This window comes from Triturus cristatus, chromosome 11 (genome assembly GCF_964204655.1).
Source record: "Triturus cristatus chromosome 11, aTriCri1.1, whole genome shotgun sequence".
Classification (NCBI taxonomy): domain Eukaryota; kingdom Metazoa; phylum Chordata; class Amphibia; order Caudata; family Salamandridae; genus Triturus; species Triturus cristatus.
Window position 1 is genome coordinate 761159017 of NC_140594.1, and position 13654 is coordinate 761172670.

A 13654-nucleotide genomic window follows, 5' to 3' on the forward strand; every position below is an offset into this window, starting at 1 on the left:
GTGCAGGCAGCGACTCGGTGACGGAGTCAGTGAGACCAAGGCTTACTGTGCAGAGCAAGTCGGTGCAGCTTGCAGTGCCTTCAGGACACAAGGCCAGCGACGGAGTCGGTCGCGGTTCCCTCTTCTCTGTGGCAACTGAAACGGCGGTCCCAGGAGCGGTACCCAGAGGCTGGTGAAGTCTTTGCAGTCCCGGAGACTTCTTAACAGGAGGCCAGCTCAGTTCAGGCCCTTGGAGATACTCAGCACAAGTAGAGAAAGTTCAGTCCAGTCCTTTCACTGCCCAAGGCAGAAGCAGTCAAGTCAAGTCAAGTCATAAAATTTGTATAGCGCACTACGTACCCAGAGGGTTTCAAGGCGCTTAGGAAGGGGAGGAGGATTATTTGTCAAATATCCACGTTTTAAGCTGCTTTCTGAACGCTAGGTGGTTCTGGGTGAGGCGAAGGTAGGCGGGGAGTGAGTTCCATGTTATAGCAGCCAGGTATGCAAAGGATCTGCCTCCCATGGTGGTCTTGTTGATGCGAGGTATAGTGGCGAGGGCTTGGCTGGAAGATCGTAGTTGGCGGGAGGGGGTGTAGAAGGACAGTCGAGAGTTGAGGCAATCTGGTCCGATGTCGTAGAGTGATTTGTGTGCGTGGGTAAGCAGTCGGAAGGTGATCCTCTTATTGACGGGTAGCCAGTGGAGGTCTTTAAGGTGATCAGAGATGTGTTCGTTGCGAGGGATGTCTAATATGAGCCTGGCTGATGCGTTTTGGATTCGTTGGAGTTTCTTCTGGAGCTTTGCGGTAGTACCCGCGTAGAGGGTGTTTCCGTAGTCCAGTCGGCTCGTGACTAGAGCGTGGGTAACTGTTTTCCTTGTTTCGAGGGGGATCCAGCGAAATGTTTTTCTGAGCATGCGAAGAATGTTGAAGCAGGAAGAGGATACGGCGCTGACTTGTCTGTTCATTGAGAGTGAAGAATCCAGGATGACGCCTAGGTTCCGTGCGTGGTCTGTCGGGATGGGTGCTTTTCCGAGGGCTTCAGGCCACCAGGAATCGTCCCATGCAGAGGGGGATGTACCTAAGATGAGGACTTCAGTTTTGTCTGAGTTCAGTTTCAGACGGCTTTGTTTCATCCATTCGGCAACTTCTTTCATTCCTTCGTGTAGGTTAGTTTTGGCGGTGCTAGGGTCATTGGTGAGAGAAAGGATTAGTTGAGTGTCGTCCGCGTAGGAGATGATGTTGAGGTTGTGTCGGCGTGCGATGGCCGCGAGGGGGCTCATGTATACGTTGAAGAGGGTGGGACTGAGTGAGGATCCTTGAGGGACGCCGCAGATGACTTCAGAGGCCTCGGACTTGAATGGAGGAAGGCGGACTCTCTGGGTTCTTCCGGTGAGGAACGAGGTGATCCATTCAAGTGCTTTTCCTTGGATTCCGATGTTATTGAGGCGTTGTAGAAGGGTGCTGTGGCAGACTGTATCGAATGCTGCAGAGAGGTCGAGGAGGATGAGGGCGACTGTGTCTCCGTTGTCCAGTAGAGTTCGAATGTCGTCTGTTGCTGCGATGAGGGCGGTCTCAGTGCTGTGTTTGGCTCGGAAGCCGGACTGTGAGGAGTCGAGGGATTTGTTGGCTTCGAGGAAAGCGGCGAGCTGGTTGTTGACGGCTTTCTCGATGACTTTGGCCGGGAATGGAAGAAGCGAGATGGGGCGGTAATTTTTGAGTTCGGTGGGGTCCGCTGTTGGTTTTTTCAGAAGGGCAGTGAGTTCGGCGTGTTTCCAGTCTTCTGGGAAGGTAGCGGAGTTGAAGGAGCAGTTGATGACGTCTCGGAGGTGCGGTGCTATGACGGAGTCTGCTTTGTTGAAGATGTGGTGAGGGCATGGGTCTGTGGGGGATCCTGAGTGGATGGAATTCATCAGGCGGATGGTGTCCTCAGTGGAGATTGGGTTCCAAGCGTTAAGGGTGTTCACGGGGGGAAGGTGGTCAGCAGATGGTAGGGTGGGTTGGTTTCCGGGTTGGTTGTCAAAGCTGTTGTGGATGTCTGCAATCTTGTTGTGGAAAAAAGAGGCTAGGGAGTCGCAGAGGGTTTGAGAGGGGGTGATGTCGTTGGAGTTAGCCGAGGGATTGGAAAATTCCTTGACGATGTTGAAAAGTTCCTTGCTGTTGTGGGCGTTGTTGTCAAGTCGATCCTTGAAAGCTGTTTTCTTGGCTTTTCGGATCAGTTGGTGGTGGGTGCGGGTGGCGCTTTTGAAGGCGTCCTTGGTGCTGGTGGTTGGGTCTTTTTTCCAGGCCTTTTCAAGGGAGCGGCAGAGTTTCTTGGACTTCTTGAGATCATCGTTGAACCATGAGGCTTTCTTGCTGCCAGGTTTGCTTTGACGTTTTTTCAGTGGAGCTAAGGTGTCGGCGGTGTTGGATAACCATAGGGTGAGGTTGGCGGCGGCTTCGTTGGCGTTAGAAGAGAGGGCTGGGGAGTTTCGAAGGAGCGATGCGGAGATTTGGTCCGTGGTGATTTTGTTCCAGTTTCTTTGCAGGGTAGGTTGGGAGTGGATGATGGGTTTCGGCTTGTTGTAGATGAAGTGAACGCAGCTGTGGTCGGTCCAGAGGAGATCCGTAGTGTGGCAGAAGGAGATATGATTGCTGGATGTGAAGATGGGGTCGAGTGTGTGACCTGCGATGTGGGTGGGGGAAGTGACTAGTTGTTTAAGTCCGAGGTTGGCGAGGTTGTCCACGAGGGTGGAGGTGTTGTGGTCGTTGGTCTTTTCAAGGTGAAAGTTGAGGTCTCCCAGAAGGATGTAATCTTTGGAGGGGAGCGCGTGTGGGGTGATGAAGTCCGTGAAGCAGCAGCTGCAGGCCAACCCAACAAAGCAACAACACAGCAAAGGGGCAGTACTCCTGGCAGCTCTTCCAGCTCTTCGTCTTGGCAGGTTCCTGGATTCCAGCGAGATCTAAAATTCTGGGGTTTGGGTCCCCCTTTTTAACCTCAGTTTCTCTTTGTCCACCGGAGGCAGAGGGGCCTTTGCCTGGTCCAAACCAGTTCTTGTCAGTCCTGGAGCACTTTGTTGACAAGTCTCCTTCCTTCCTTTCAGAGAGTAGGCCAGGGACATCAGACGCACCACAGGAGGTGGAGCCAGCATTGTGGAGGGAAGGCACTGTCCTATTCAGGTGCAACTTCTCCCACCGATCTACATGTAGATGTTGCTATTCAGCCCTGTGCTGACCCACCCTGTCTCCTGGAATCCCCCAGCCCGTCACTCACACTCCAGACAAGGAATACACAACCTAGCAGAGGCAGGCTTGGAGGGTTCGGCATGAAAATACCTACTTTCTAAATGTGGTATTTTCAAACTAAGAATGTTAAAACCAACTTCACTAAAAGATGTATTTTGTCATTCTGAGTTCAGGCATACTAAACTCGAATTTCTACAATGTTCCCTGGGTCAGTTAGGATTATAGGATGTAATAATCCAACTGCCCGTTCTGGCCTATGCAGAACAGGTAGCCTTGCAATACTGAAAAACAAAGTAGGCTGTAATTCACTATCAGGACATTCCACACACACCAGGGCATGTCCTACCTTTCACATACAATGCACCCTGCCCACCGGGGTACCTTGGGCCTACCTTAGGGGTGACTAACATGTTGAAAAGGGAAGGTTTAGGGACTTGCAAGTGTGTGCACTTGCCAAGTCGACATGGCAGCCCCAGGCTGCGCACAGGCTCTGCAATGGCAGGCCAGAGTTACACTTTTACAGGCTGTTCGTGTGGGTGGCACAATCCAGTGCTGCAGCCCACCAACAGCATTTGATCTATAGGCCCTGGCACTCGCAGTGCACTTTACTAGGGACTGCCACATAGATCAAATAGGCTAATCATGGAAATACCAATCCATACACATTTTATACAGGAGCACTTGCACTTTCCCACTGGACAGCAGGGAGGAAAATGCGCTGAATAGTTACACCAGCAAAACTAGTCAAAAACGGGAGGTCAGAAAGCAAAAAGTCTGGGGAAACACGCCAAAAGATGCCAAGTCTAACAGAGATCATATAGCTTGAAAGCAAAATACAAAGCCTAGAGCAATATGCCTGGGCTGGGCACTCTGAAGTGGAAGTGAGGAGCTTATACAGCTTTGCCACACACGGAGGAGCACACTGCGTGAAACCACGAAGTTAGCCAATGTCTAGATACAGAGTGTACTAATTTAGTAATAAAGCTAGTAAACTCCTTCACTGGTTATCTCTGCAAGATAAGGGTATCAGGATAATTCCAGAACTCCGCTGAGCAGCAGGCCCAGTGGTTACGTCTTCAGCACAGGTAAGTGTAGACCTTTGCAGATTACTACAGAGAGCCATATAGGGCGAGCCCCCTACGCCAGAGGAAATTACAAATCCTATAGCAGCAGACATTATTTGGAAGCTTTCAGAGGCAGAGTGTAGAGAGCTAGGCCTACCTCTGACATTGGATGGGATGCAGGTAGCTATTGAGGAGATGCTGGCGGTCATACCCAGTGGCCCTAATGGGTTACCACTTGAACTCTACAAATGCTTTTCTTCCCTTTTGTCCCTTCACTCATTAAAGTTGTTTGTGAGATTGAGAAGGAGGTGGAACTGTCGGCTGACCTTAGCAGGGACATAATTGACCATAATCAGCAAAACAAACCACAGAACGAGTGTTCATTTGTCTTGCCACCACATCTTGCAACTTAATGTGGAGGTAAAGATTGTGTCTAAAATAATGTCTTCTAGATTGAATAAGGCGATTCCAACTTTGATTAATAAAGATTGAAACAGATACATGCCGGTGAGGGGCACTAGGCACTCATTGCATCAGGTCCAAGTTGCCCTAGCCAGAGCCTCTGAGTTGCAGGGTCCTGTGGCGCTGATCTCTATTGATTAGGAGAAAGCATTCCACATGGTACACTGGATTGTTTTACTACAAGTCTTAGAGAGGATGAACATAGGCCCTTACTTTCTCATTTACATTAGGGCTTTATATGACGGTCCAGAGGCCCAGGTTAGAATTAATGGCATGGTGTTTCCAGTGACGATGGTTAGTCGGCAGAGATGCAACTTGTGCTGTTTCTTTTCGCCCAGGCAGTGGAGCCCCTTGTGGAATAGATCTGCTAGGACGCCCAAATGACAGGGTTTTGTTGGCCCACTGGGCAGGAGGACAGGATAGCCTTGTACACCAGCAATTTGCTGGTCTTACTTCAGTGCCTGCAGTCCTCTGTTTCGTGACTAGTTGAGATGCTGAGTATCTATGGGAAAGCCTCCGGGTTGGTGGTCAACTGTTCCAAGTCCACGTATGTCCCTATAGCTGGTCTTCCTCTACAGCTAATCTCACTCCCTCATCTTCGGGTGGACACTTCCCACTTTAAAGACATTGGACGCTATACTGCTTGTGATCAGCGAGAGGCATGGGAACTAAATATTGCTCCTTTTACTCGGCACACCTGTATAGATCTGGAATTGTGCACTAAGCTGCTGCTCTGTCATGGGTAGGGCATTGCTCTATAAGAGGGTCACCCTCCCTAGATATTTATATGTACTAAAGAACTTTCCATTTCCCTCTCCCCCCCCCACCTTCTCCACTGAGATACAATCTACACTCACACAAGGGGGCTTTCCTGCCCACAAATATTGTATGTCCTACAAATAAATGTACCCAGTCCGTTTATGAGGGTGGTCTGGGAGTGCCTGATCTAAGATCATATTACAGGGCTGCTCAGCTCACCACAATAGGGGATCGGTTGTTTGAAGACCTTCCCGACTCAACATTTAGGCTGGAGAATGAGTCGCTGTTGAGTCCTGGGGTTCTGCCTAGGGTGGGTGGTGGTGGGGGGGGGGGGGGACGGACTTCCTCAAGTCACCAACTGTCTCCACAAGCTCAGGGGCCAGAGTCTGCGGTCGGTGGACAGCTGGTTGAGGCACCTCTTCCGTCTGGCAGGATTTCGAGCTTGGATTCTTATAGGCATCTGATATCTTGGGGATGTCTGGACCTCAGACCACATGAAATCCTACAAGCAACGTAGCTACGAATACCAGATACAAAAATTCCAAATTTATAGATATCCTCAGCTTTGTCGTGCCCTAGCGATGCACGCCAGGGCTTTGGGAAAGATCCCAGAATTCGGTGCTCTTGTAGCCAAACTGGTGGTGAAGCGCCGTTAGAACTGGCATCTTTTGGCGTGTTTCCCCCTTTTTTTTTTTTGTTTTGCTTTCTACCCTCCCGGTTTTGACTGTTTTTGCTGGTTTAGTGTCTCTGGGCACTCTCTCACTGCTGTTCAGTGTTAAAGTGCAAGTGCTCCTATTGTAAATTGGACTATGGATTGGCGTTTCCATGTTTGGCATATTTGGTTTACTGTTAAGTCCCTATGAAAGTGCACTGAGTGCACCAGGGCCTGTAAATCAAATGCTGCAAGTGGACCTGCAGCACGGATTATGCCACCCACACGAGCAGCCTTTGAAAGGGTTCTCAGACCTTCCACTGCAGGATCTGCACGTTGTGTTTACTGCCATGTTGACTTGGCAAGTGCACACACTTGCCAAGCCCTAACCTTTCCATTTAGTACATGGTAGTCACCCCCAAGGTAGGCCCAAGGTACCCCTGTGGGCAGGGTGCAGTGTATGTGAAAGTTAGGACATGTCCTGGTGTGTGACATGTCCCGATAGTGAACTACCATGTAATTTGTTTTTCACTGTTGAAAGGCTTTCTGTCCCATAGGACATACGAGTATATCTTCTTATTGGGACAAGATAGAAAAATAGGGTTTAGTAAAGATGATTTTTATGTTCAGTGTTTGAAAATACCACTTTTAGAAAGTAGGTATTTTCTTGCTTAGTCATCCGGTCTGCCTCTGCTGGGTTGTGGATTGACAGTCTGGCTTTGGAGTGAAAGGGGCTGTGGATATGCATTCTCTTCAGAAAGCCACGGGGGGGGGGTGTCCTGCCTGACCGGGATGAGTCAGGGCTGGGGTGAATAGACCTGCGCTGCATTTAGAGTAGTGGGAGGAGATGTCCTTGAACCTGAATGGGTCTGGTCTGCCTTGGACAATGCGGTCTCCAACTTCCTGCTGGTAAGCTGGGCCAAACTGGTTTGGACTAAGCACAGACACACTCTGCCAAAGTGAACAAAGAGAAATGCTGAATAAATATTGGGGCCTAGATCAGACTTTAGAACTCGCTTGGATCAAGGAACCTGCCAAGAAGAAGAACTGCTAGGAGTACTGCCCCTTTGCTGTGTTGTTGCTTTGTTGAGTTGGCCTGCAGTTGCTGCTTCTGCCTTGGGCAGTGAAAAGACAGTACTGAACTTTCTTTACTGGTTGCTGAATACCTCTGAGGACTTGAAATAGAGCTTGCCTCCTGTTTATGAAGTTTCAAGGACAACAAAGACTTCACTCACCTCTGGATACTGCCCCTGAAACTGTGGGTTTCAGTTGCCACAGAGGGGGAAAGCAGCCCACACAGTCACAGACACTGCTGCAGACTCCGTGTCCTGAAGGCACCGCCGCACTTTGCACCGCAACCCTGGTCTCACAAACGACAACAGAGGTTACCGCCGCTAAGCCGCTGCTTGCACCGCGACCTATGGGCACCGCACTCCACACCGCCTCGCATCACTCCTCCGCCCTGGTCTCATTGACGGCGTCGCTGACCACTACAGCCGTGACCGCACCGTGGTTTGGGGGCACCACTCGTAAGTTACACGACGCACCACCCCGTTCCAACAACACAATCTGGGCAGACCGATGACAGCTCCCCTCAACTGAGACGGTCACCTTAACCATGATCTGTCAGCACCACTTCACTCTGCACCGCAGCCCTGGTCTCACTGACGCCGCTGGCCGACAGTCACCAAGGCGTTGCCTGCACTGTGACTGGAGGGCACCGTTACGCTTCAACCCGCAACCGCGATTGTTGCCACAACCAGCCTGCACCAACACGGTCGGCCGGAACTATAGGTACTGTTTACGAGTCTGATGATATCAATGACAGCCTGCACCAATGCGGCCGGCTGGAACTGTTGGGACTCTGTTGCTTTCAGCACCGCGGTAGCACCAGACAGAGCTACCGACTTCAAGGAACTGCATTTTTATGTCATCCTGGCAAAGTGTCTGTTTTTGATTACTGTATGCTGGTCTTTTATAGTTTGTCTTTTTTGCACAAATAAATATAGGTTATTTTTCTAAAACTGGCGTGGTGTCCTTTTGTAGTGTTTTTGCTGTATTACTGTTGGTTATATGCAAATGCTTTACACACTGCCTCTGAGATAAGCCTGACTGCTCGTGCCAAGCTACCAAGGGGGTGAGCAGGGATTATTTTAGGAGTGTATCCCCTTATCCTGACTAGAAGGAATGGCCCCTATTTGGACAAAAGGTGCAAACCATTACCGACTAGAGACCCCCCATTTCTAAGAATCCCCTTTAGCTAAAGGGCATTTCCAGGTTACATCGGTCATAGATTCTGAATTTTCTAGACCCCCCCCCCCCTGTGAAACGGAGAGCCACTTGGTCTGCTGATGTGGAAAAGATAGACGATGCTGCATGGCAAGAGGCCAAAATGGCAGTCTGTGTATTGGCTATCCCTTCCAACCTCCGCCTTGTTCCAAAGAGTGTATTATAGCCTTAGCAGGTTCTGGAGGATGGGTAGGTCTAGAGACCCCAAATTAATGCAGTGTGTCCTGCAGGAAGAAACCTTCTTTCACATGGTCTGAGACTACTCACTCAGACAAAAGGTATTGGCAAATAACTTATAACTTCAAGACTACTTGGAACACCTTGTCTGGACTGGATCCCAAGGTGGTGCTGCAGGGGATAATGGAGGGATGGACTCCGAGTCAAGGGACACGGATGGGCCTTGGATTCTTGGTTGCTAAAAGGGATACGACCTGCTCATGGCAGGAGGTTTTGCCCTACTCGTTGGCAATACAGAGAAGAGGCATGGACTACTGTGCTGCTGCTGAAAAGCCGGCATACAAATAGAGGGGTTGTGCAGTAAAACATGGCAGGGTCTGGGGCCCTTGACTTATTGCTCAGGATATGTGATGCCCAGACTCGTTCTATGGACAGCGACATTTCTGTATTAGTTGGACCTGCCATTGATGTAATATGGGGATTGTTGTGCATGGATTATCCTCAGACTAGCTTTTTGGGGTTTGATTGCTGAATTGAATTATGTATACACAAAAAACACACATGTGAAATGCAAACAGGGGCGCGCCATCGCTGATATGCCATTACTTTCAGGGTTTTAACTAGCATTGTTAGAAATAGATCAGTGTTTTTGTCTGTTATGTTAATGACATGAATACAGTGCATAACAGGAACCTGTTTCGATGTCAGTTTATAATTACTGCTGTCTGCTAGGTATAAATTCTACTAAAATCTCTGCCCTCGCCAGTTTTCACGACTTTTTTTTTTTCTGTTGAGGGCTATTTTCTCTCTACTGCTTTCCACTCACCTTGTTTAATGGTAGGGCAATACAGCTATTACTCATGTCTGTAGACTAAGGATCGCACCAGACATCGTGCTTTCAGGTGACCCATGCTCCGGGGTGTTCTAAAATCACGTTATGCGGCACTGAAGAGCATTGTGTTCCGGGGCACTCCCTGCTGCATCATGCAGGCTGTCCCAGAGGCACTGCAGGGGTGAGCTATGCCCAGGAGTGCTGGCACACTTAAGCAAATACCTCGAGTCCAGCTTACCGGGTACCGGGCAGAAGACTGATTCCTCTAGTCCACCTCATGGAGTCGCTCTTGCAAACTGGGTACTTGGGGCGTGCCATTGAGGCAGACAAACCTATTTTCTGGGCCCATAAGTTGCACATGGGCAGGAAACTCTGCTTACAACTTTTTATTTTTGCATGTTGTTTCTACCATAGAACTGTGAAAGGTGTACCCCAATACTGCCTCTGTATGTTAGCAAAGCAATACAGGCTCTCCAGCTAGTCGGAGACCGGTAGCAGAGTTCCCCCTCCCCCCAAGATCAGGGACCTTAGTGCCCCCTCACACGGATGGGGAGTAGGGCCCTGTGTTGAAACACATTAATTGATTATCTGTGATACATGAAGAGTCCTAACATTTAGAGGGCTGTACTGCATCTTTACGTTTTATAAGTATCAATCTCTTCAGCTATAAATGCTGCTGCCCGTTCTCAACTTTCAATGAGAAGTAGAGAAGTCCCAAAGAAGGCTAAAGCCATCAACAGAAGCAGAGCCTGGAGACTCCTTTTCCATCAGGCTTCTATGACCCACTATTACGGATTTTAAAGAGTTTTTCTCAGCTTTCAATTAGTTGTATTAGAAGTTTTTTTATGAAGATTTATATTTGTTGATGCATATATATATATATATATATATATATATATATTTTAATACAATCTTTTTAATTTGTGGATAAAAACTCATTATTTGCTACATTTCCCTTGTTTTACTTAATTTTGGCATGTAGTAATTTGAAGTAACTTATAATGTATTCAAAACATTTACTTAGGAGGGGAGCTCCCTGGTTTATATACAGTGCTTAGAGCACTGCATCAGCAAAGGCTACAGGGAGAGACATTTTCCAGCTCTTGTATTCTATACACGATTTTTGAGATGGGGCAACTGGAACCAAGTGGACTGCCAATGGTAGACTCCATGACTGAAATAAAACCGTAGGGTTACGTAAATATATCGAGGGACGCTCCTCCCTCCAAGGTACTGAGAGACAAGACCTGGCACTAAATGAACCTAGATCAGCTTGGCCATGATTGTTTGTGCTTTAATCCTGACCCAGGCACCTCAGCCCCAGCTGTCCATGTTTATAGCAACTGGTTAGTAATACGGTCATGTTGCCCTATATGCACACTAATATTTAAGTTCATGAGACCTACAAATATTACAAAACAAAACTGCACCCATTTTCCATATGAATCAAGAACATCAACTCTCAGTGGGCCATTAAAGAGGAGTAATGTATTACAATTAGAGTGCAAAGCAAGTAAAAAGGTGGCATAGGATATTTGGATGGTAGTAGAGTGCAAGACTCATTTGAATTTATATAAAATGCCACATTATTGTATAATGTCCTAATATTCAGATTTCCATTGTAGCGGCATGTACCTTCCATTTGTGGTGCTCCACATTGAAACTCTCTCCGGATCACCCTTGGTAAAAGTGAATCCTCCTTAATTTATTAAAATGGGTAAAATCTGGCCTCTTACTCAGTCCAATGCATTACTTTGCTACAGCAAAAATTATCTGCAACATCATGCAATTTCACAGAGGATTTTTTTTTTTATATATTTCCATTAGATTTGTTAATCTTTTAAAAGGCTAAAACAAGGCTGCCACCAAACTGTTACATCACATATCTTGCAAAGTGCAAACTGGTTGCTTAAACCACCCTAAATAGTCAGATTCATACATCTGATCTTAAATAATTAAGTTCGGATATGTATACAGATAAGGTCCTATGTTACTCACTAAGGATCATTGGTGAACCGCGGGAGTCTGGGTTGAGGGAAGCCATAAAGGTGACAGTACAATACATCAAAACAGTAGCAGCACATCTCAGCCGACACCACCAGACTCTTGATGGCACTGTTGGTGCCGATGGGACCATTGGGGCAGACGAGCGGGCTTAGTGCCCCAGAGGTAGGGTTCATTCGGAAGGCTGGTTTGGCAGTGCTCAGAGGCAGATTGGACACATTTTCTCTTCCATTATAGCCTTCTAAGTGCTGGTGATTCTGCAGGTCCCCAGAGCTGGAACCTGTGGACACAGTGAACTGATTCCCGTGGTTGTGTGTTCCACCTCCACATAGTTTGGGCTTTTTCACTCCACAGCAGCCTGCCTGCAGCTTGGGCTCCAATGGAGGAACACAACGCCTCTTTCCCATCCTGAGGTGCCAGCTGAGCTGTGGGGGTCTGGAAAAGAAGAGGCAAATGAGTTATTCAAGTAATATTACTACCACATCAACCTAAATACCTTTTTCTCTCACTAGCTAGACATGTTACCACAGGAATGCTTAAACCATAAGTCTCAATCTACATACAGATAGCCACAGGCCCGCTTTAACTCTCCCACCTCCCAGATATTTTGATAGTTTGCTGAAGGACTGCTTTGTCTAGAGGTCTCTCTAAATAACTGAACAGGAGGGTTTGGTATAGACATCACATGGTGGTCACAATACCCTGTACATCTCAGTCATAATGTTGGACTAGTATTGGGACAGGAATGTCCCTCATACAGTGTACTGTTGTGTAGTTCCTAGGAATCCCCAGGACCTGCACGTTATGACTGACCTAAACTGACGGTTTGGTGTACAGACAGACTCTGGACAACCCCACAGGATGTGTCACCAGTTAGACTAGCTAGCTCTACAGTGCCACTACCACCACCCTGTATCTTACTGTGCTTTAGGCTGTTTCTGGCAACCACTGAACAGGATAACCCCGATACCTCAGGGATCGTGGAAAACAGTACAGTACTTTTCACTCAGTCACTCGTGCTTGCTTATTCTCAGAAAAGACAGAATGGCGATTAGGACGTTTTTCAATAAGTATTTATTGGTCCAGCATCAGTCTTGTGTAAAACATATTTGCTGCAACAATCAGGAGACAGAAGCATACGAAACAAATAGCAAGTACCAATATAGTAAACAGTAGATACATTTCTACCATAGTGCTAAAAAGGTGACCACAGTTCAGATAAGATAGTAGCACTTGCACACTCCTAAAATGTATGCCCTACGTAATTTGCCTAAATGTACCTAGCCTGGATATGTAGGTGTAGCATGTAATGTATGTAGTTCTATAGCCAAGAATCCCCTAGGGAAGTCCTAACCCCCTCACCTGATGGTAGAGAACAAAGGACCCCGTCTGTGCTCCAAGGATGACACCACGCAAGGGATGTCAGACCGCTGCAAGTCGAAGAAAGCAAAACCAAAGGGGAGGATGGACAGAGTGTTGAACATTGCAAGCACTCACCCCCAGTCAACTGATCTGGGTTTAATCCATCACTGTTCTTTAGCCCACTCTGCCGCCTCAGTTCAGACATGGCCATATGCAAATCAGTCTGGCCCTGTGCCTCATGGGTACAGTCCAGGCTGAACTGCCAAGCCATGTCTTCCCTGAACCGGAAACAAGCATCCTGGGACCGGTTTCGGGTTCATAACCCTCATCAGCCAGGCTATCTTGAATCCAGTGGCAAAGTGAGCAAGGGACCCACGTCTGGGCATACCCGGCCAACTTAGGGCGAACAAAGCAAAACCAAAGGGGATGATGCACGGAGTGTTGAACATTGCAAGCACTCACCCCCAGTCAAAAGATTCAGCATGCAGGACCCTGTGTGAGCTTGGAAGGAATTCTCTAATTTGCGGGGGCAGAGGAGGAATAAGGGTCTTATATTCTAGAGTGGTCACTCTAGGGTATCTTCTAGAATACATATGTTTTGAAAACAACCAAATGTTTATCAAAACAATGTGATCATGTGCAGCAGGCCTGTTGGCGAAGGGTGAAAAAAGGGGTGATCCTTATACAGAGTGAATACACAGTGCCTGGGGACATGTTTATGTATGTCAGATACAGTGTTATTTTGATAATATACCAAGAGCCTCTTCACGAAGAGACCGAGCTAATTACTAGGCAAAAGGTCACCCTTTAGAACGGTTATTGTCGTATGAATGGGAAAATGTATGTAAAACGG

At 47.8% G+C, this 13654-nt stretch overlaps 1 protein-coding gene across 12 annotated transcripts in view; it reads right to left on the reverse strand.

Moving 5' to 3' along the window:
- AMMECR1L (AMMECR1 like) overlaps nucleotides 1-13654 on the reverse strand; it is a 1417960-nt gene that overhangs the window by 1302727 nt on the left and 101579 nt on the right. For 11 of the 12 annotated variants that reach the window (XM_085634451.1, XM_085634444.1, XM_085634449.1 and 8 more), the window contains one exon: nucleotides 11434-11874. In XM_085634451.1, the coding sequence (XP_085490577.1) occupies nucleotides 11434-11846 (413 nt within the window). In that variant the 5' untranslated portion in view covers nucleotides 11847-11874. Of the gene's footprint in view, nucleotides 1-10901; nucleotides 11875-13654 lie in introns of those variants that run through there. The other variant, XR_014970645.1, reaches the window with a different exon arrangement.